General features: G+C 41.4%; 1 protein-coding gene across 10 annotated transcripts in view; it reads left to right on the top strand.

The window, feature by feature from the left end:
- STK39 (serine/threonine kinase 39) overlaps positions 1–23204 on the top strand; it is a 282065-nt gene that overhangs the window by 162066 nt on the left and 96795 nt on the right. For 8 of the 10 annotated variants that reach the window (XR_009055030.1, XR_009055028.1, XR_009055027.1 and 5 more), the window contains exons 11-14: positions 665–787; positions 887–916; positions 8340–8402; positions 10144–10211. Coding sequence is in view for 6 of the 10 variants with exons in the window: in XM_057744398.1 (XP_057600381.1) it covers positions 665–787; positions 887–916; positions 8340–8402; positions 10144–10211 (284 nt within the window). In the remaining 4 variants the exon portion in view is untranslated. Of the gene's footprint in view, positions 1–664; positions 788–886; positions 917–8339; positions 8403–10143; positions 10212–11732; positions 11852–23204 lie in introns of those variants that run through there. The other 2 variants (XM_057744400.1, XM_057744396.1) reach the window with 2 other exon arrangements.

Genomic DNA, 23204 nt, shown 5'->3' with positions numbered 1-23204 from the left:
TACAATTTGATAGTTTTCTTATTAGTCATCTATTTTATACATATTCATGTATATATGTCCTTCCCAATCTCCCAATTCATCCCACCCCAGCCCCCCGACCCCCAAGAATAGTCTTGAATGTTATTTTGTTTTGCTCAGGTAAGTTGAGCAGAACCTTGGGAAAACATGTATGATGTGAGGTTCTGAAAAAGGGCAAGGTGGCCACAGAAGAGTATTTGCTTTTTTGATGTAGGTTGTAGATGGCGGACGCCCTAGACCCGCGTGCTTCGTTAGGCCGCCTGAGCCCCTTGTCTTCCCTTAGTCAGCAGGCAGTTGCTTGCGTGTATTTCCTTAAGCAGTTTTGAAACCTACCACCTGGGCTTTCATGTGTCGTGATTCATAAAATGTGAACGGAAGCCAGAGTGAAAAATGGGCTCGATCCTTCACGAATGACGTGTGTGGTACCCTTCCAAAATATTTTGTTCCACACACGTGTTGGAACGCATTTCAAGAACGCAATATCTTTGGAAAGAGGTTGAGCGTGGTCACCGCTGGTCACCCCTGAATTCATGACCACTCAGGTTGTTTGGAGGATAGGCGTCTGCTGTGTAACGCAAGTAGCAGCGCCTGAGAACCATGTTCCCGTTCGACTGGTGAAGGATGGGGTGGATTTGTTTTGACCCAGGTGAGACGAGTCCCGGGGTCAAGCGGTCACCTTCATAAAACCGAAGACGGGGACTGGGAGTGGAGTGATGACGAGATGGATGAAAAAAGTGAAGAAGGGAAAGCAGCTTTTTCTCAAGAAAAGGTAAACGGCATTGATGATGACTAGGTAACCTGTGTCAGTTTTATTTTTGTGTTCTTTTGGGGGGGTGTGTGTATTAATGAACATGTAATTGTTTTACAGTCACGAAGAGTAAAAGAAGAAAATCCAGAGGTGAGTGTGGTTATTTATGTAGTTCTTGGCCACGTCCCTTCCCTGTACAGTCCCCCCGCCAGTATCAGAGTCTCATCCGTTTGGGGCAGAACCTTGAAAATTTTGGTCTCTTGGTGTAGATAAAAAACAAAAGGCACATAGACTTTGCAGGTCTTAATGCCGTCTGGGTTACTTTGGGGCTGTGTGTACGGGGGCAGATTGCATTACTCTCTGAGCCTCTGTTTCCTCCTCTGTCCGATGGGGGTGATCACGTACTTATAAAATTGCTGTGAGGATTGATAAAATCACATACATAAAGCACTCAGTGGGGTTCTTAGCACACATTAGTTACGCACTTAATTCTTAGTATTACTGTCACTCAGAAAACCTAGTAGGCATACGGGAAAATTTCTTCTAGATTTTTAGTTTACCATAAAGCAAGATATTAAAACGGTTGGAAACTCTAGGTTGAACCTGTGGGTGTTGATTTTTAAATCCTCTTGGTAACTTAGTAGCAAGAAACACTTTCATCAGCTGCCCTTTGAGAACTGGTCATCTTTGGTTAACTTCACTTCCTCCACAGGTTAATTATCCTGATGGCTAGTGATGACCACTGTAATTCAGAGGACTTGCTAATTCTCCTAGAGGAAGTTTGAGCATATTTAAATGGCTCCAGATATTTTACAGATCTAGTACTTAATGTGTACTTTGATAAATTCTCCTTAAGAAAACAGAAGACTTTGGGCTACAGATGATATCCATTCCAACTTTTTAAAATTAGCAGACATTTCCTTTTAATTAAATGGAGTAAATCTTCATCATTCTGTTTTAAGTGACAATAACCAGCTGGACCATCTAAGAAGAGAGCATCAGAGCCACAAGCTACTCTTGGCCCTGTCATCCTCTGGTCTCTTTTCATTCTCATGCCTCATTGATGGGCCTTTCCTGGGAATTTTTCAGTTCGCCTGCCTCCTGTTGGTAACTCTCCTTCAGGTTCTGTTTTATCTTTATCATAAGAGTTAATCTCTATTTTGTACAGAAAATATAAACTATCATCAAGGAACTTACAAGGATGGTGATGAGCTCCACAGTAAGACACATTGGCTACACACATCTCCTGCTGGATTTCGGGAATGATCTTAACCCGTTATCATGAACTCTGCCTTCTTCTTGCCTACTTTTCTGTATTTTCTAGAGTGAAGTGCAGATCAAGGTTTTTCATCTATTTCTACGAGTGTCTCTACCTCAAAGTGTCAGTTCTTCTTAGAAATAGGACAAAATAACATGATTCAAGTAGCATCACTGACTCCAATCATTCGTTATTGGTTCACTACAGGACATCTTCATTGGATGATACTTGCCGGAATCCTGGCTTAATAGTACAGACGGATGCGTGTAGGTCTTTCCTCATGAGGATTTGTTAAGTTTATGTTGAGAATATCTTACTGTGTGCTTGCCGACATTGCTCTGATAACTGATCTGTTATTTGGATAATAGCAGTATATTTTCGGCTACAGTGTTTTCCTTGTAGACAGGAAAGAGTAGTGTGTAGATGCTGTCACTTGGTCATCAAGCATCCCTGTCAACCTTCTTGAGTGGGATTTGAAAGTCTTAGGCACGTCACCGTACCTGGACTCATTTGATTTCTCAGTGGCATCTGTTCCCAAGCTGGTTTATTATTAAGGAAGCATATAGACAGGCTTCTTATTTCTGTGAAAGGATACATCAGTTTGAATGTAAACTTTAGGAATCACCAGCTCCATCTGCTATTACACAGCTTCCCAGGCCTTTGTCTGTTTGTTTTTGTTTTGGGGGGATTTTTTTTGTTGTTGTTTTCATTTTGTTTGCAAGACTGGCATTTCAGTATCCTGAGCTGTATTCAGAGTCTCTCCAATGATGGTTCCTGTGTCCTTTTAGTTTTTAATTAAAGTAGCCCCCTGATTTGCCAGCCACACCAAATCACTTTTTGGATGTGAAGGAAAAACTATTTTTTAATCCAGGTGTTGAGGGTATATCATTGAGAAAAACAGAGTGAAATCCCTGTCCTTGTGGAGCTTCCATTCCAGTGGGAGTAGATAAACGATATCCGACAGCCTGCGGAAGTAAGTAAGCTACGTGGTTTATTACAATGGAATAGGAGTAATAGAAAAAAAATAGAATAGGGTAGATGGTGAGGTAGTACAGTTGGGGTTTACAATTTTAAATGGATTAGTCTGGGTAGGCCTTATTGAGAGAGACATAAAGACTTGTAAAAGGTGTGGGAGAATTAAATAGAAATACCTCTGAAGGACCACTTTTATCCTCCTACCCCTTTTACCCCTACGACTGTCCCATCTTTCCAGAGGTTATCAGTTTGCAGTGTTTTCTCCCAGACCTTTCCTGCTCGTTCACATACGAACATGTACATAAAGAAATCTAGCATATCATTTTAAAAACATAAATGAGATTATAAAACTATACAGTTTTGCATCTTGCCTTATATCTTGGAAATCTTTCCACAGTAGTTGCTGTAGATCTGCCTCTTTGTTTTTACCTGCTGAGGAGTATTATCTATCAAAATGGTTTATTTAACCATTTCTTTCTTGGTGAGCATTTAGGTTGCTGTTACAGAGTGTATTCCATTAACATGTTTTGTGTATGTACTTTGGGGGGCATATATAGAAATGAAGCATAGGTATGTAGAACTGTGATTGACCGAATCTGCTGATTTTGGATTTTTATAGCTGCTATCAAAAGCTGTATCATGCTAAATATTTTATTTGTCAATTATACCTCAGTAAAGCTTAAAAAAAAAAAAAGCTGTGTACAGTCTCAGGCAGTGTACCTTAAACCTTTACACTCCTTTTGGAGGGAAAATGCTTCTCATTACTCAACGGCACATTGAAATGCCAGTGTGTGTACGTGTTAATAAGCTTTTCAATAATACTTGCCATTTAAATTGCAGTGGAGTTGTTTGCTTGGCTACAAGCCGCTAGGTAACTGGGATGGTATTTTACTCATTTTGTGTTCCCTTCGCATCTCGTAGACACACTCTACGTGTTTGTTGGTGACGTGGATACCCACGCACTGAGAAGCAGACACTAAGCAGGGGCCTGAATAGGGCCGTCACATGTATGAGCAGGTGAGAAGTGGGAGAAGGATCAGAACACGTTTTGTAATTGAGCTGAAGTTCAGAAAAAGCAGTTTTAGTAGTTCCACATTTAGACAGAGTGAGATGCTGCAATAAAGGAGGGACGTTTTAGAAATGCTTACTTTTGTGAGGGGCTGTTTGGCTTCCCGGGAAGTATAAGGCAGAACGTCCAGGTATTGCAGCATTAGTCGGAGAAGATGGGAAGATCAGGCTGGGGTATTTGCCAGCGGGACATTAGCTAGGTGTGCCTGGTACTGGGCCGTATTTGGAAGTGGGAAATTTCAGTGTAAGCTGTAAAGTTCCAGGGTTATGCCACTCATCTAATGAGATGCATGGCCAAACTCCATGAGAAATTGGTCCTAGTGTGTTCCTAACCTGGTTTTTTAGAAATAGCCTTGCAAAGTATTAGTCACCTACTAGTAATTAATTTGTAATAAATGAAATTAACATGAATTATCTATTATTCCAGTCGGATGTGGGAGCCAGTGAACACTAAAGGTTAATAATAATAATAATATTAATGATGATGAAGTTAGTTAATTAGACAGATGTTTAATCTGAGCCCGATTTCTACCTGGAGCTGTGTTAGGCACTGTGGCATTGTGGGAATTGTACAGAAGCACAGAGAAGGGCCTTCTCTCCAGAAGCTGCTCATCGCTTTGGGGGTAGGGCTCGGGGGTGGTATTTGCAAGGACTGGTTTTCTTTGGTAGGGTTTCCTAGTTGATAGAGTATCCTGGCTTATTTAAAATATTTCAACTATTATCTCATTATTGATTTTTTTCTTTTTCTTTTATTTTTGCTGTGCTTGGATCTTTTAGACCAATGATTTTGGAATCTTTTTTTTTGTCAGACTCCAAAATAATCAGTACATGTCTTATAATTCTTTAATCAATTTTTATACTTTAATTTTTTATATAAAAGTAAAATTGATTTTAAATTCACACTTTCTTTTGGCTTCATGTAAGTGAGGAGGACATTTGCCAAGGCTTCTGTTAAGGAAACATTCGTTTTACAGCAGCCGCTGTGCTGTTGGCATGAAAACATGGTTTGCAATCCTGTCTCCACATCAGAAAAACCAAAAGCTTTAAGAATGCAGATCCCTAGACCCAGCAAATCCAATTATGATTTGGTGGTTTGGGGTGATGTTCAAGGGAACTCTGATTTTTAAAAGGCTGCTCACATGATTCTGATACATGGCTAGGATCAAGGACTACTGCCTAGGAAAACCGCACTAGTCACTCTGAATCCAAATGTCCAGACTGGAATCCAGGAATAGTGTGTGCTGCAAATTCCTGAAGATTTGTTTTAAATATTGCCTATCAGAAGTCTCAAAAAAAAAAAAACACAAAAAACTGACATTTCAGAAACCCCTTGGGAAAGCTGTCCTTATTTAATCAAGTGTAATGATGCCAGGTCAGATGACAGGAGCCCTGTAGGGCCCAGGACAGGTATATTGAAGAAATTTTAATTGTTACAGAGTGTAGGCCAGGTTAATTGTTTCCCAACTCTGATATTTTGTTCTGAGGAGAAAAATACATTTTGTGTGGCTTTAGGTTGAGTGAATTCTACCAGAGCTTAGACACAATGTGAAAGCTAAATTCATCGCTTATGTTGCTGGAAGATTGTTAAAACTGCCTTTAGCTTTTTAACAGTTATTTCTGATGACACCGTGTTTTCCAAATGCCTGCCAGCTCTCACGTTGTCTGTCTTATATCCATCTGCAGTTGGAGGCAAAGATTTGATTTCTCCCTCCAAATTGGTTGTCCTGAGCCTTAGTCATCACAGATGGCTCTAACTTGCTGCTTTTATGATGTCACTGTCTAAAAGGTGTTCGTATTGCAGGTGACTGGCTTTCTGACTATTTGTGATTGAACTTAGAGTCTTCTGTATTTCTGAAAGTAAACCTTCTGTCTTGGAGTGGTTTTAGGTTTACAGGAACTCTGCGAACATAGTGCAGAGTTCCCACACACCCCTCACCTGTGTTCTTTCGCTCTTCGTTTCTGCTGTGGCCCCGGCATGTTAGTCACAGCTGAAAACCGTCCCGGCTCTGTTACTGTCCGCTGAGTCTCAGATTGTATTTGTGTTTCACTAGTGTGTCCACTGACGTCCTTTTCCTGTCCCAGGATGCAGCCCAGGAAAACACATTGCATTTAGCTACAGTGTTTTTAAAAGGAGAACATGGGAAGATTAGACAGAGCTCTGTGGAACATTAGAAAGCAGATGTTGTCCCTTTCTTCCCTCCATTCCAAGATCTTTTCCTCTTTCACTCAGTCCCAGAGGCCTGTCTCCAGGGCTGTGTCCAACATTAATCTATTATTTTTCTCTCCCCCTCCTATCAAGACACCCATTCTCTCAGGTGTCCTTCTTAATAGCAAAAAAAATAATAATAATTCCAATAGGCAGATGTATATTATACTGTGAATGACAGCTGCTTCATGTGTCGCTTTCTTGTAAGTTTTTACATATAAAAGTGTATGCCCAAAAGTCATGCCCTGATAGAATGGGGTCCATAATGGTGAAATTTGGATGACTGCAGTTGATTGTCAAGGAAGATGTTTTGTACAGGGACCCTCCGTCTCCACTACTCCTGTGCATCTCTGCACATTTCCTGGGGTTCAAGCCCCCCGGCCACTCAAGTAGCTCTTGGTGCCTCCAGTTGTCCAAGAGTAAGGGGCAAGGTGGGAGATGGGCTTTCCAGGGGAAATAGAAGTTGTCATCTCTAGTAAGTGCCATTAAGAATGTTCCAGATTACAAATGTTCTGTGACCAAAGGTAGGATATTCTGTAAGTGCTGCTGTGGCTTTTGGTTGTATCTCAATCCTTAATTAAGAATGAACTTATTTACAAAACAGAAACAGACTCTCAGACATAGAAAACAAACTTACTGTTGCCAAAGTGGAAAGAGGAGGGGGGGATAAATTAGGACTTTAGGATTAGCAGATACAGAATACTATATAAAAAAACAAAAACAACGAGGTCCTGCTGTACAGCATAGGGAACTATATTCAATATCCTGTAATAATCCATAATGGAAAAGAATATGGAAAAGAATATGCGTGTAACTGAATCACTTTGCTGCCCACCAGAGACTAACACAACATTGTAAGTCAACTATGCTTCAATAAAAGATTAAAAAAAGATTTTTTTTTTAAATTAAAAAAATAAAGATTGTGGAGTCAGCCTGGAGGATTCTTTACAAGAAATCTTTTGGGGGTAGGTCAAGGCCCTCTGGCTGATTAATGAACACAAGCTGTTTGTTCTTCTAACATAGTCATTTCCACCCAACATTTTACTGTGAAAAATTTCAAAAAAAATTTCCAAAATATGGCAGCATTTTATAGTGAACATCCACCCAGCAGTCACCTGGATTCTGCTATTACTGTGCTCGCTTCATCTCATGCACAGTCATCTATTCAGCCATCGGTCCATCAACTCAAAGTAAATTGCGGACATCGGTACATTTCCCCTTACTTCCTCATTAGTAATACAGTTATTTTTGCAGAAGCACAAAGAGTAAGAATTTTATGCTCTTAAACTTTAGAAAACTCTTGCCACAAAGAATTTCTGATGACTTCTGATAAGTTTAGAATCAATAGTAAGTTTAGGAAATAATATATATTTTTCATTCTTTGCCGATGCTATTTCTCTTTTAGTTTGTCTTTCAAGTTTTGTTCCAGAACAGAGTTCATAAAAGTAGGGCTGGAGGCAAAAATATTTGGGGTATCCTATTAGGATCGGATTTCAACCTTGGAGAGAGAAATATAACCTATCACTCTAGCTTTTCTTTGGGGGAAAATGTGTTTTAAAAATCCAGCTACCCTTGTTATATATTTTCGAAATCCAGTGCCTTGAATGAATTATTCAAAGTAATGATTAAAGGGGTAGGTTTTGCTAATCCTAACATCCTTTCATTAGGGAGTCTTTAACTTGAGATGAAATTGTGCAATAAGAAAAAATGGTCCTCGGGCATCTTTCTCTTACCAAGTTTAAAATATCAGATAGACCATACCTTTTTATTTGAGCTCCATGGGTCTCTAAAAGCCTAAAGATCACCTGGGGCACGTGGTGAAGATACAGGTACTCTCCTGAAATTCTGAATCATAGGCTGGGTGGTGCCCAAGAATCTTTAACATGTGTCCTAGGTGATTCCAATGCAGGTAGTCAAAGGACCACACGCTGGGAAATGGTGCTTTAAAATTACTTAAATTATTTAAGATTTTTGTCTCTGATAACTGAGACTTAATGTAACCACACTGACCTTAATGTCTCATTTTGGTGTCCTTACATGCTGTAACGGTGGCTCTCTCTGAACAGATCACGGTGAATGCCAGCAGCATACCGGAGCAGATACAGTCCCTTTCTGTGCAGGACTCTCAGGTACGTTTCTCAGCCTCTCATTTATGTTTGAGATGCTTTGTAGACAGATTTTTTTTTTTTTTAACAAAAACCAACATTTTAGAAAGACAGTATCAGGGTAGTGCTTCCAAAGCAGGGGCTTGTAAACTCTCCTTTTTAGTAGGTATGGAGAAAGGAGGACTGTCACTCTTGACTGTGATTTTTCAGGACCTCCAACCTTTAAATGATAGGTTCAAGAGCAAGACTGCTTTTGAAATTGCTGGTACTGTGCAAAATGAGAAAAGGAAAGAAAATGACCCACCATTCTGCTAGATTCCCGCCACAAAACACTATAGTTAATTGATACTTTTTTTTTTTTTTTCTTTTTGCTCCTGGTTGGAGTTCTGTAACTGTTTTCGTAATTCTTTTATCATTGAATTTTCTGGGCCAACTTATCTCTACCGCTTGCCTTGTAAAAATAATAGTCCAGTGACCGTAAAATGAATTCCTCTTAAGAGTTACATGACAGAACACGTGTGCCACGAGTTGTGTTGGGGGCTGATGAGGGAGGCTGAGCTTTCCAGGGCAGGGACTGTGGATGCAGAACTGGGGTGCAGGCCCGCATTCTGGTTTTGTCATGCAATTAATAGGCAAGCGCTTCAGCTCTCAAAGCGGTTATGCCAGCAAGTATCACCAGCCCTGGGATCACATTTTCCCCCCCAAATCTGCACATTCCATTTAAATTTGTTTCTATTCTCCCCGATCCGTGTTGTATGAAACAGCTGTATGCAGAGGAGCTAGAGTGATGGAATTTCATGGTAGCAGGTCGGACATCTAGTCCTTGACGCTTATTTTATAGCTGAGGAAGCACAGATTTGCAGAGGTGAAGTTGCTCAGCCAAGGTTGCACAGCTGCTTCGAGGCAGAGCCTTTACGTCGTATAGGGCAACTCAGTAAAACACCTTGAGATAAACTGTAGGGATTGGTTGAGTGATAACAGGGAAGGTAGGAATAACAGCAGGTCAGAAGGCAAAGAGTAAAGGAAACAGGAAAAGGGATTAGGATACCTAGTAGTATATAACATAGTGTAGTGTGACTCATTTTCATGATATGATTTTGTTCTCCCAGGTAACTTTTGAGACAGGTATTATCTGCATTTTGCAAATGAGAAAAGAGGTCCAGAGAATGACTTGCCCACAGTCGCATAGCTGGTCTGTGGCAGAGCCAAGTCTTGATCTAAAATCCCTTGTTTTTCTACTCCAACAGGGAGGTCTCATGCCCACGAATTTGTAGGCGTAGGAAGGGGCTGTGTGATAGAGGCATTCATGATTGACAGTCTGTGTTCAAGGGAGTAGATTCTAGGTGAGAAAGGCAAGAATGGTGACCAGTGGCTTTATGTGCTAGGTCGCTCCTTCCTCTGCACCCTGAGGTTTAAAGTGCCCAGCCTTTGTGCATCACCAAGGCCCCGTTCATACAGTCCCTGGCTCAGGTTGCAAGGTGCCCATTCAGGTAGCTGACCCTTCTTTGGACGTACTGCACCTTATACCAGTTGTTCATCGGGCCCATCTTCCTACTGAGTCTTTCCACACGAAACATTCAGATCCACAGCTGTGATGGGAGGTAGACGCCATCCCAGCCTTCGCAGAGAGGTGTTCCTGTCAGACCTGCATGTGTAAAGACCTAGTTTTGAAATTTCCAGGAAGAAAAGACTCCATGAACCGAGGGCTGTCATGATTTCATGCGTTTGTCTCCCGAGTTTATCACAGTGTGCTTTGTTTTTAAAGGGCCTACCCAATGCTAGTGAAGACTACAGAGAAGCTTCTTGCGCTGTGAACCTCGTTTTAAGATTAAGGTAAGTAATGCTGATTCTTTTGCATCGCCTTTCCTGTAGTACAATATCCTGAGCTCCTTCCTTAACTTTTCATAATGTTAGCATAAAATAAAATTGTTACCTTATTTGAGCTCCCCAAATAGCCCATGGGTGCTGTATCCCCAGGACTAACTGTTCTCTCCTAATTACTTCCTCAAGAAGAATAAGAAGGAAAAGCACCATATGAGTGTGTCTGCAGGCTCCACGTACCCTTCATTAAGTTGTTTTTTTTGCTTTTGTGTTTTTTCTTTGCCTTTTCTTTCTTGGGTTTTTCTTTCTCTTTTTTTCTTTTCTTTTTTTAAATTTTTTTTTAACAACGTTAGATCACAGTAAGAGATTTTTAATGAGTTTCTTTCACACTTCAGCAGTCAGTCTCTGACAGAAATAAACCAGGCTTGTACTACAAGTTGCCTGTTCAGAACATTCTTCAGTGACAGGTTTGATCAGCCACTGTGGAGAAATAAAAAAAAAAAAAAAAGATAGATGTATTTTGAAAGAACCCTCAGTCTTCAAGGAAATGGATACAAATATGGCGGCCTGTCTTGTCTTTGTATCTAGTGAATGAAAGCTTTCTATTTCAAGGATTTTTGTATATTCTTTGTTAAAAATGTGGTGTCTCAAGACAGAAGAAATTCGTGTGAACCTAATTGTAAATAGCTTAACTGACCAGGTCCATCAGAACAACGTCAGATTTTTAAAAATAATTTTTTATTGGCGTATAGCTGCTTGACAACGTTGCTAGTTTCTGCTGTACAGCAAAGGGAATCAGTTATACGTATACATGTGTCCCCTCTTTTTTGGATTTGCTTCCCATTTAGGTCACCACAGAGCACTGAGTAGAGTTCCCTGTCACCTTTTTGAAGGTGTTTTAAAATATGGTCTCCTCTGACAATTAAACGAATAGAACAGATGGCTAATGGGCCTTTTTCAGAGCCGTGGCTATAAGAGGTGGATTCATGCTCAAGGTTAGTTTCCAGCCCCCTGAATTATCCTAATCTGTCAGGGTAGAGTTTCATCGCTGCGGTCACCCCTTCCTTCTGATGGTCGCTTACAGCCTGCACTGCATTTTCACATACTTGTCATGGGAACCTCGCAGCGACTCTTGGTGCGATTTAATTCAGAGTTGATTTCCAAGTCAAGATGTGAAATTATTACAAGACTGTTTTCCTTACATTTGAGAGTAACCTTGCTTGTGATTCACAATTAGTGTGTTTAACAGTCTACGAAGAATGACCTCAGAACTCTTGTCATGGTATTATTTTCCAGTTTACCCTTGCCCCTTTTAAATGTAGCACCCATATGTAAATGTAGGACTCCAGATGTCATCTGAGCAGGCTGGAATACAGCATTTAGATCCTGTGACTTTTTTCAGTGTGCGCTCTGTTTCTCTTAAATCAATCCAGGTTTTCATTGCCTTTTGAAACATCCGTGTACTTCGGTGGTGAATTTAGCATGACCCAACCGTCAAACAAAAACCTCTGATTTTGTTTTTTCCATCTAAAGGGATACCAAGCCTGATTCTGAACCACAACTTGTGTTTTAGAACTGTGTACGTCTTCACGCTTGTCACTACAAGAATGGACCTGTTGGTTTTGACGTGCTGCTTGCCCACCGCCCATCTCCCTCCTGACTGTCCGTGTGTCGTATTAGTGACACTGTTTGTATATACATCACTTGTCAATTTGCATCTTTATCCAAATGCTGATCACCATGTTCAGCAGTTCAGCTGGGACAGAGCCTTCTGGCATCTGTTAGAAACTGCTCACTTTGTGAATGGCTTTCAATCATTAACTAGTATTTTCTGGTATAGTTGCGGCCTTTTAGTCAACATTTAACTATCCAAAAGGCTATCATAAAAGGATCCATTAAAAGTGCTTCTGAAATTAAGACAAAGCAATGGTATTTTCAAAAAATGGAAGTGGATTTTAGTATAACTTATTTTTAGCAAACTTATGTTTATGCTTAACTGTGTATATGCATCTGTTTTTGTTGTTAAATGTTTACAAGGTATTTAAACTAGGTTTTTTGTTTTTTTTTAATTTAAGAACTCATGAATTTCTCAAAATATATCGTTGAACTCCTTTAAGGGCAATCCTTGTACAGTTGTGGACAGCCATGGGGCTTAGGGGCTGTGACCCCCAGCAAAGTAAAAAAATCTGCTTATAATTTCACAGCTGGCCCTCTGTATACACAGTTCCACATCCACAGATTTCACCAAGCATCGGCTGTGTAGTCCCGTGGTATGTATTTATTGAAAGAAAGAAAAATCCACATGTTAAGTGGACCCGCACAGTTCAAAGCCCTGTTGTGTGAAGGTCAACTGTACTTTAATTTGAGAAATAGTCTTTGAAAGTTAACAAAAGTTATTAAGTTTTGGCGGTCACTCTCTGCTGACGTAAACATAAACCTTCATCCTGTAAATACTTAGTGAGCACCTGCCTTGTGCATGGCACTGTTCTAGGTCCTGTGATGCAACAAGGAGAGATGTTGGTCCTGTAAGCCAAACAGGGGAAGTGTCTCAAGAGAGGAGGAGTGAAAACCTGCAGGAGTTGCTATTAATAGATGAGGTACAATGGGAACTGAGTCACTATTGTATTCGGCAGAATACATTCTTGACCATTCTTGACCTTAGCAAGAGTTATTTCAGTGGAGTGGTGGGGACAAAAGCCTGATGGAGCTTTTGTCCTGGGTTCAGGACAGACTGGTGAGAGAGAAGATGATGTAACAAAGAGAGGTGACTTGTTAGTATGGAAAACTCTTGCTAGAAATTTCCTGTACAGGGGAACAAAGAAATGGGGTGTTAGCTCAATGAGAATATGGGATGAAGGGAGGTTTTTGGGGGGTTTTGTTTGTTTTTTAAGTATTGTTTAATGGAAATGATCCAGTAGAGAAGGAAAATGGAATGAGAGAAGGGACGTTTGTGAACCTGAGGTCCTCAGGTGGGTGGAAGGGATGAAGCCCAGGCATCCATGCAGGTGTCAGCCTTAGACAGGGAAATGGAGAGATGTCTGTTGGACTTGCAGCCACCATGATGACAGGGTAGGCAGAGGTGCAAGGAGACTGGTGGGTTTAGGTATCGGCTCGCAGAAGTCGTCTTCTGTTAATTCTGTTCTTTCGGTCAGGTAAGGAATTTCCTCATTGAGAGTGAGGGAGGAAGAGATGTTTGAGGTCAGAGAAATGAGGAGATAATCGTGTAGGAGAGCTGAAGAGTAAATTCACCAGGGAAATGTGGTAGAATGAACAGGCTGCACCAGTGATCACTTGACGTTAGGGACTGTGAATTTAAAGTGAGTCAGTAGCTCGGTCCCTGAAGTGGACGTTGTCCTGATGTCCCAGAATATACGTGTGTGGGTGGGTGGATTATCATCGAAATGGAAACACAGCCTTTAAAAATATTCCTGGAGGATTCTGTGAGCCCGCCCTTGCAGGCCCCAGCTTTAGTCGCTGTTTAAATCACGAACAAATGCGGGTCATAGAGTTGCCCTCAGTGATCTCTTATGTGCGGGGTGGCAGTCTCCCGGCCTCTTCTTTTGCCACCAGCACCCCCTCATAGGTCCAACCTTTCTTAGAACCTTCAAAGTTACAAACTCATTGAATATCGGAATCCGCCGTCTACCGTCAGTCCTTGCCGGCCAGTCTCCTCCTACCCCAGTCCCCATTAGACATCTCCTGGATCACTTGTCATCCAGAGGAGTGAGAGGAAGCTGAAAGGTTGTTCTCGCCCGTGTTGATCAGATTTTAGAAAATCCATGTACTCTTTTGTACCCTTTTCATTCATTTCCATGTAGACCTCAAGATGATGACATACCTAGATGGTACATACAGAAACAAACACATATTTATATACACATACAAACATAGGCATACACACACACACACACACACATATGTCCTCACTCTGTTCTTGTGGATCGCTGGTCTAGATAGCACTTGACTGTTGGCTGTTAGGAAGCGGTGTGCCTGCCTCTCGTTCCCTGAGGCCATCTGGGCACGCCCTCCGTGTGTATCCTGCTGCACAGGCTAGTGAGTAAACATCATGAGTTCAGGCTGACCTGTCACCCATTGTTAACTAATGCTGTTGGGGTGGCTGCCTTCTCCACCTCTTGGAAAGGTCACTTTGACTTTCTTTTCGACGTAGCATTTTACGGACCTACCTGCTAGGAGTATAGCTTCCTTTCCGCAAGATACTGGGTAAACCTCACCTTCGTTCTGTTAAGTAGGAAACTGGGAAATACTTTTCACAACATCACATTCTAAAAAGAAAAGACAAATACATTTTAGCTACAAGTAGTATATTTATTTCCCCATTACTCATTTCTGGTGATCACCGGCAGAAGACGAAGAAGACAAAGGCTAATTTCTTCTTGGGAAAAATATAACATTGCTTTAACTTGTTTTTAAAACTGACCTGTTATATGTAAGGTTGGAGAAAAAGGATTAGACCTTAGATTTCCATGGTAAGTGCCAGACATAGTTAAAATGTAGGTTTTTCTTTTTCCATGTATGTACTTTTCTGCAGTTGTTCTTGTCCATTGTGTGCATGGTAGCGTCATCAAAAAATTGAGTATTATAAAATTAGGTACACGATAAGGAAAGGCTCTTAAACACATCTCAGGAGAAAAATACCAAGTGAGCCACCTCGTAATTTATATAACTGTCTGTAGATGTTATTACAGGTTTTGGTTTGAGATAGGCATTGTGCAACTATTTTGTCATTAGTATATTTTTCATAAAATAGAAGAGTCACATTTGACATAAAACATGTTTTTAGAGTCAGGCTCAGTGTTGGGAAAAATGATAAGCTTATCAGCTAAATTGGTAATTCCTTTGTGTTGGCTACTGTTCGGGCTTTGACAGCTCAGCCCTGTGGGTTGCAGTTAGTTTAGCTGAAGGCAGCTGTGACAGTTGTCACACATAGGTGCTTTGCTCTGTCCCATCAATTTGCTAATCATGAATTTACTTGGTTATTATGTAGCAGTATCATTAGACCCTGATGGGCCAATTAAAGACCCTAGCCCGACAAGATAATTTTCCTATTCGTAGGGGAAAATGATCTCTAGAAGAAGATATGTATTTTACAAAAATCCTTTAGCATGACGATATGACTTACTTTGAGTTACCAATTTAGTTTCTCTATTAAAAGGTGAACTTAGAAATGAGTAAAGTATAGACTTAGTAAGTTATACTTTCATAAAGAAAGCTGAAGCTGCTAAAACCAGTGTTGTTCACCATTTTAGCATCACTATTCCTGAATTTTAAATTCCATGGTATCATCATTCAGGAGGGATTAGAATTCTTAAATGATTTCTCAGTCTGTAAAATCGGGTTAAGTGCGTAATTCTTACTAGTCAAGTGGTTGGAAGGCTTGATTAATTTTTCCCTCAAAGGTTAAATTGTGTAGGCGTAGTGTCCAGTTGTGGCAGCGCTTTTTAGTACATGCTCTTTTTCTCCCCCAACAAACTACTCATTTATGGCTTTTTTTGTGCAAGGCTTTGTTGAAAATCCAGCGATGAACATGACAGGGTTTCTGCACTCAAAAGAGCTTACCGCCTAGGCGGGTAGATCAGACCCCGCACAAAATGACTCTAACACAAGGCAGGAAGTGATAAATGCCGTAAGAAGACGGATGAAAAGAAGAGTTATGGGTAGTTAAAGGAAGGTGAGAGCCCTTTTGTCTGAATGTTATCTTTGGGTTACTTGTTCCCATAGTAACCAGTGTTTATTTATTTTTTTTCAACATCCACGTTTTGAGAAGAATAATGATTGGGCTGAATCCAGGGGCAGTGTCAGGCTGTGGTCTTTGGAAGGGCCTTATCAGACTTAAATGATTTCTGACAAGACTATGTTTGTTTTTCAGTAGAGTGGAATGTATTATTATGTAGGCACCAAGTTACTAGAAATACTGTTCTTTAGTATGAAAAACATGTAGCCTTTTCCGTACTGTTTTGGCATGTTCTCCTCTGGTGATGTGCTTTCCTCTGAGAATTGGAGTCAGTGTTGCGCATCTCGGCTGTGTTGTCAGTGAGGTCCTTCAGAAAGACGAGGCTCCTACAGTGGACCAGGCACCGTGATAAGCGCTGTGTATGCTTTACTGTGTTTAATCAGCCCAAACCCTCTACAACATCGATACTGTTGTTACTGACGTCTCACAGGTGAGAGACACAGGTGTAAGGTCATGGGCGTTACAATACCTTCCAGCTCCGATGAAGCAGCGATGGGTCTTGAACCCGGGTCTGTTGAACGCATTGGTCCTTGCTCCTCACCACCTGACCCCATGGCCGTGCTCTATTCGGTTCCATTCTGAATGCTGTTAGAAACCTGTGTACTTTTAGGATCGTTACATTTCCCTGTCTTCTCATTGACGTTTTACCTAAGTGTTCTTTTCACAGTGTTTCCTGATGTGCGTGCACATCATTAAATATTATGATAGGAATACCTGAAAATATTTTGGAGGGAATCCTAAAGATGACGGTGACAATGGCAGTCAGCATTTGTGGTGTCTTACAGTTTTAAAAGTACGCTGCCATCACTTGCCTGATTTAATTCTTCCTTTCATCCTGTGTTTGCTGCTCACAGGTGAAAAGGCAAGATCAGAGATGTTAAGTAACTTCCCTGCAGTCGCAGAGCTAGTGCACTTAGGCTGGGGACTGGGTCTTCTGATGTTAATGCAGTTATTGATGATGTGGTAAAGGGAGTTGGTATCTGTATAGATGTTACAGGGTAGTGCAAGGTGTAGCTCTTTTGCATTTACAAAATCCTTCTGCTGGTAAACATGCTAAAGGAAGGAAGATTTGTATTCAAAAAGTTTGGTAATGTATGAGAAGCAAAATAGAAGAATGAAAAGCCATTCATTGTGAGATAATGCCCTTTTCTTTTCTGACAGTGGAGCAAGAAGATATTTGTGAGTGCAAATACTTTCAGCAATAGGGAATGTATAGAGTTCTTTGTTTTCAAGCAATATACGGTCATCTTAGAAATTTAGAAAATCAAAGTATATCAAAAGAACAGAACTAGAAATAAAATCTTCCATATCTCACTACCCAGAGATACATCATTATTAGCCTCTGGACAAATATTTTTCTACTCTTTTCTACACTTATGTTAACTTGTACTAAAATTTTTTAATGTGATAGTATAAATATTTTATTTCACGTCACACATAATGTTTTATGCTCTGCTTTGGTAATGTTTTTGATATCTTTTCATATCTGTGAGTATAAATCTACACAATCCTTTTGAATGGCTTCTTTATATTGTGACTGAATAGTGCCAAGACATATTATTTTAAAAGTATTATTTGATGCTTACGGAGTTCACAGTTTTTCAGTATGGCAGTATGTGAAAGCTTACAGGTGCAAAAATGATGTTTGAAAACTGCCCAGTAGAAAAATCCCCTTTAGCGTTGGATTTGACCTTGTTGAAATGCTCTCAGACTTTGAGAAACCTGGAGACGTAGCTGAGTGAGCCCAGTATCAGAGCACAGGGGGATTATAGGGGCTGGTTGTAGCTCTTGGGTCAGCAGAAGATGTCCCTGTCTGTGTAGCCAGCTGACACTGTTTCCTTATTCTTTGTTAGGGCTGAGTTCTTAGAGCAGGGTTGTGACTAAGGCACTGCACTGAGAAGCCATGAAAAGGAATGGTTCTGAGTATATCGTGCCCGCAGCGGTAGAACACAAACACCAGGTCCCATTTTGCAGCCGTCCTTTTGGGTTCTTCCCTCCTGTGCATGTTCTTTAAGAAATCCTGCCTTGGCTGCTTGCTGTGAGCAGCCTGGGCTTAGAGGCAGCGACACGTGTGGGACATAACTGTTGGAGGAGATGACAGATTGCCTTTATTCTCCGAGAGCCTTACACAGTGCGCAGCACGTGATAGACCCTTCATACATGTGTACTGCACAAGTGCCAGCTGAATGATTCTTAAGGAAAGGCATTTTCCGCACACTTTTAATATCAAGATGCCTCACAAGAGTTTTATGTATGTGGCTAAAGATGTTATAGTGGAACAATAGTTTTTGACGTTATAGCGGAAATGTGTACAAAAAATACTTCTTGACTAGATTTCTTCTACAAAAATTCCCAAGTAAGAGAATACTTTAGGTATAACCTGTTTTATTTTTAAAAGCGCACGCAGACTCTGTGCTGTAAGAAGTGCGAGGTGGTTTCTGTGGCAGAGCTGTGAACAGTCATGCTGGACGGGGATCCCTATAGGAGCATCCTCAGCCCTCCCTGTGTACCCAGCTTGGATTACTTCCTCTAGGCTTGTCACCAGCACCCATTGGCCATACCTGCCTCCGGGTCTCAGGACCAGTCTCAACTTGCGAGTTTTGAAATGTCAGTATAAAACGCTTCTTCCTCCAGATCCCTTTCTAGAAGTTTCCCTAGTAAAAAGTCTTCCCGGGTCCTGCGGCAGCTTAAAGGTGGCCGGCGGTGTGCCTCTGTGGAGCTTACCCACAGCTGCAGCTGTGATGCAGAATGTTTTCAGGGCCGCTCTCATCTAACTTCAGAAGGGCAGTGACTTGTGCAGTGTAGAGTGATCGGTCACCGTCAGTGCCGAGACTGGAACCCCAGAATCAGCCTGCGGAGGCGGTCTCCTTGCTGTCCTCTCTCTCATCCTAAGTTCCTCTGTGCACTGCCCAGCAGTCAGTCTTCGTTGCTGGACCGATTGTTTGGTCACATTTCTGAGACTTCCGCATCGTCCCTGAACTTTTACTTCTTTCTCATGAGCTTTATTAATGTCATTGAACAGATAGGCACGAAGAGAAAAGTCTTAAAATAGTGGGTTCCTTAAGAAGCTTTGGTGGCATTTAAGTCAATGTTAATTACACGATACCTCGGCTGGTAAATAGCCTGAAATTTTAGCAGACGCCTGAGTGTTTTAAGTTATCCTTTCTGTCACTTATGCTTTTTTATATTCCACCTTTCCTAGCTGCTGATGAGGTAACCTGCTGCTCTTAGCATTCTAAAAATTCTCCTCTCCAGTTTTATCAGGGAAGGTTGTCTCTTAGGACTTGTCCTCTTGATCAGAGCTGAATAATTCTGAGGTCTGTTTGCAAAGTTATTTCAGTTCTCAGTTACCATATCCCTGGAGATAATGAGTGGTAAGATTTCTTCCTCGAAATGTTGAGTCTTGGAAAGGTAACAAGCATATTTCAGTTTGGGGCCTTTCTTTGCATTAACTTTTCTTTCCCCATTGAAACCAGACTCCCTGGAATATACTTTCAGTGTTGTTTTGCAATTCCCAGAGTGCTAGAAAACTTTGTTCTCCTTGGTAAAATTCATACAGTTGTTAACTGGTGGTGTAGTGGGAAATCTCTGCTGCCGAGTGGTTGGTCTTTATATTAGTTTTCTGTCTCTGCTGTAATTACCACAAACCTAGTGGCTGAAAACAGCACACATTTATTATCTTATAGTTCTAAAAGTCAGAAGTCTCCATGGGTCTCAGTGGGCTAAAATCAAGGTATCCACAGGGCTGAGTCCTTTCAGTAGCCTTCAGAGAAGAATCTATTTCTTTGACTTTTTTTAAAGGCTTTATTTTTTAGAGCAGTTTTAGGTTCAGAGCAAAATTAAGAGGAAGGTACAGAGGTTTCCCATTTACCCTGGACCCCACACACGCGTAGCTGCCTTCACTGTCTACACCCCCAACAGCGTGGTACATTTGTTACAGTCTGTGAACCTATGTTGACATGTCCTTATTCTTCAAAGTCCGTAGTTCGCATTACAGTTCACTCTTTGTGTTGTACATTCTGTGAGTTTAGACAAATGTATAATGACATGCACCCACCATTATAGTACCATTAAAATCCTCTGTGCCCTGCCTGTTAACCCCCACCCACACTCCTGGCAACCAGTGATCTTTTGACTGTTTCCATGGTTTTGCTTTTCCCAGAATGCTTTATGGTTGGAATGTGCATTTAAGCTTCCTCCATGTCTTTTCATGACTTGATAGATCATTTCTTTTTAGCTATGAGCACTGTGCATTTTCTATATGTTCATAGTTGGTTTATCCATTCACCTACTGAAGGACATCTTGGTTGCATCTAAGTTTTGGCAATTATGAGTAAAGGTGTTAGAAAATACCCGTGTGCGTGTTTTTGTGTAGACATAAGTTTTCAGTTCCTTTGGGTAAATACCAAGGAGCGTGATTGCTAGATTGTATGGTAAGAGTCTGTTTAGTTTGTGAGAAATTGCCAAACTGTCTTCTGCCGTGGCTGTACCATTTTGTGTTCCCTCCAGCAGTGAGTGAGCGTTCCTCCTTCTCCACGTCCTCACTAGCATTTGGTGCTGTCGTTGTCAGTGTTCCAGATTTCGGCCTTTCTAATGGTGTGTAGTGGTAACTGTTTTAATTTGCATTTCCCTGATGACATACGATGTGGAGCATCTTTTCATGTGCTTATTTGCCATCTGCATATATTCTTTGAAGTGTCTGTTACAGTCCTTGGCCCATTTTTCTTTTTCTTATTGAGCTTTAAGAATTCTTTGTATGTGTTGGACAATAGTCCTTTATCAGATATATCTTTTGCAGATATTTTCTCCCGATCCGTAACTTGTCTTCTCCCTCTCTTCACATTGTCTTTCGCGCAGCAGAGGTCTTTAAATTTAATGAAATCAGATTATCAGTTATTTCTTTCATGGATTGTGCCTTTGGTGTTGTATCTAAATAGGCATCGCCATATCCAAGATTATCTCTAGGAGGCAAAACAGACAGTCATCAGGACTTTTACTTATTCGGAAATTGGAGTTTTGTTTTTCTTGCTGCCCTCATTTATATCATTACCCAACGTTACCTATGCTTCTTAGCTGTTAAGAGGTGGCTGGGAGGGAATTGGTTCACTCGGAGTCTTTGCCTTCTCCAGTTTACTCCCATAGGCTGGAGAGTTCTGCAATGCTTGTTTCACACTGTTTCTCTTTGACTCTGCATCAACTGACAGTTCACAGAGCATCTAGGCAAGGTCCTGACTGTTTATAAGATGCTCAGTCTCCACAGGTTATCAGGGCTGTCACTAGTCATTCCTTTTGCAAACGGTGATAAAAATCATCTTCTTGATAGCCTGATGCATTGGGTTGTTTGCTGGAGTTGACGACGTTTAGTCTGGGGGCTGCTGTTGAGGGTGTTACATAGGTAAAGGAAGGTGTGTGCCTGGGGGCTGGAGGTGGCCTTTCCCAAATGGCTAAGCTTGGCCCAGTGTTTATGGAAGAAGATGAAAAACATTAACTTACCTGAACTTAAGTATACACATAGACAGAGAAAGAGGTAGAAAATAGCAACTAGGTTTTAGGGGACCACAGCAAAATGAAAGCTCATCACTTTTTAAGGGTCTTAATTTAATCTTCATTTGGCTGCATAGAGAAACTAGAGATTACCTTCTGGGTTCCCAGCCTCTGGGCCATGTGGAAATCAGACCATTACACAAATACAGGAAACTACTCTTTTTAAAATTTTTCAGAAAATAAAACTCTACCCTTTCCTCTATTCTGCTTATCTCAGTGAGTTGTCCCAGTGAGGTATGCAGTTAAGTAACTTTAATCTCCAAAGGAGAGTATGAGTTCTGGTGGAGGTTTTTATGAATTTGGACACTGGAGATGCTCTCAAGCACACCCGGCCACAAAATATTTCTGTGAGTCTTACTCAGAACCGTTGGCTCGTTTTTATTTGCAGAAATAGCTCTCATTTCAAGGAAGTGGTGGAGGGCTTCTGCCCTGGGTAGGGAAGCAAACCACTTTCTCTGACACAGGGAGCCCCCCCGTTCCAGGCGTTGCTGCCTTCACACCCATTTGTTTGGGGCCCTGCATCTGGGCTGGTCGTGTGCGTCACAGCGCACTTCGGTGGGTACTTTAAGGTGACTTGTCAGCCCCCCACGTGGAGGTTTGCCGACTAACCAGCTGATTGCCTTTGCTGTCTTAATGGAGAAGCTCTGGGGAGTCAATAAAATCAAACCGTGCACATTTGTGTGGAGTTGCTTCCAGATTTTCTCGCAGAGGAGTGGATACAAGGTCAGCTCGGTGAAAAAGCTCTTGGGAATTTTGTGCTTGGATCCCTTCTCTTTTTATGGCTTGATCGAACCATTTTGCTCCCTCCCTCCAAGAGAGAGCTTTCTCTGAGAATGTTCCGATGAAGTATTAGTCCTTTAAAAGGCTTACAATGAATGTTTATTACCACAGCAAGGGCTATACCGTTTTAAACTCTGACATTGTAAATCACACCAAGGATCCTCCTCAGGTCGGCCTTTGGACTGCATTAGGCTAAGTGCTGTGTGGCAGGAAAGTGTGGTGTTTGCTTAGAGTTCTTTGAGCAATATCCATGTAGGTCCGAGAAATCTTTTTCCTTTCTCATAATATCCTATCTCCCTCAGCTCCCCCTCTCAGAAAATCTCAAAAAAAAAAAAAAAAAAAAATGAGGAACAGAAAAGCCAGGGCTAGAGGATATTGAATAATCCTTCCTTCATTCTTTTTAATCAGTTTATTGAATAATCAGTACTATCCGGGGTGAAAATGAAAGTTTCATTTTTCTTTAGTCAGCATTTTCAAAGAGCTTTATTGAGTCTTTCCCACCTTTTAATGGCGTCTCGGGCATGAGGTCACGATTCTCCAGTGAGTTAGGATATAAAAAAGTCAAGTCTAGTCTAAACGTCAATCTTCTATTCAGTTTAGCCTTTCTGTCTCCTCCCCTCCCCCACCTGTCCCCTCCGGCTGAGCAGGGGCCGCACTCAGCTCTCTCGCCCTGTTCCACCCTCCCCTCTTCTGCGCTGCTTTCTCCCCTTGGCTGTCACTGCTTCTCAAAGACCAACTGGCTGCCAGTGTCCTCCGAGGCAAGTGTGCAAGGCCGGCTCTTTGGTGGGGACCCTGCTGGGACTCTCTGAAGAGTCCCGGTCCAGCACCTTCTTGCCTTCACTTGGACAAGTGGGCAGGAGGTCCTCAGAGGTAGGATCCGGCAGGATGGCTTGGCTTTGGCTGCCTGCCACTTGACTCCTTTGGCGCAC

Source organism: Hippopotamus amphibius, chromosome 8, assembly GCF_030028045.1.
Source record: "Hippopotamus amphibius kiboko isolate mHipAmp2 chromosome 8, mHipAmp2.hap2, whole genome shotgun sequence".
In the NCBI taxonomy this organism is placed as follows: domain Eukaryota; kingdom Metazoa; phylum Chordata; class Mammalia; order Artiodactyla; family Hippopotamidae; genus Hippopotamus; species Hippopotamus amphibius.
Note: the sequence above shows the minus strand (reverse complement) of the source record. Positions and strands in the feature narration are given on the sequence as shown.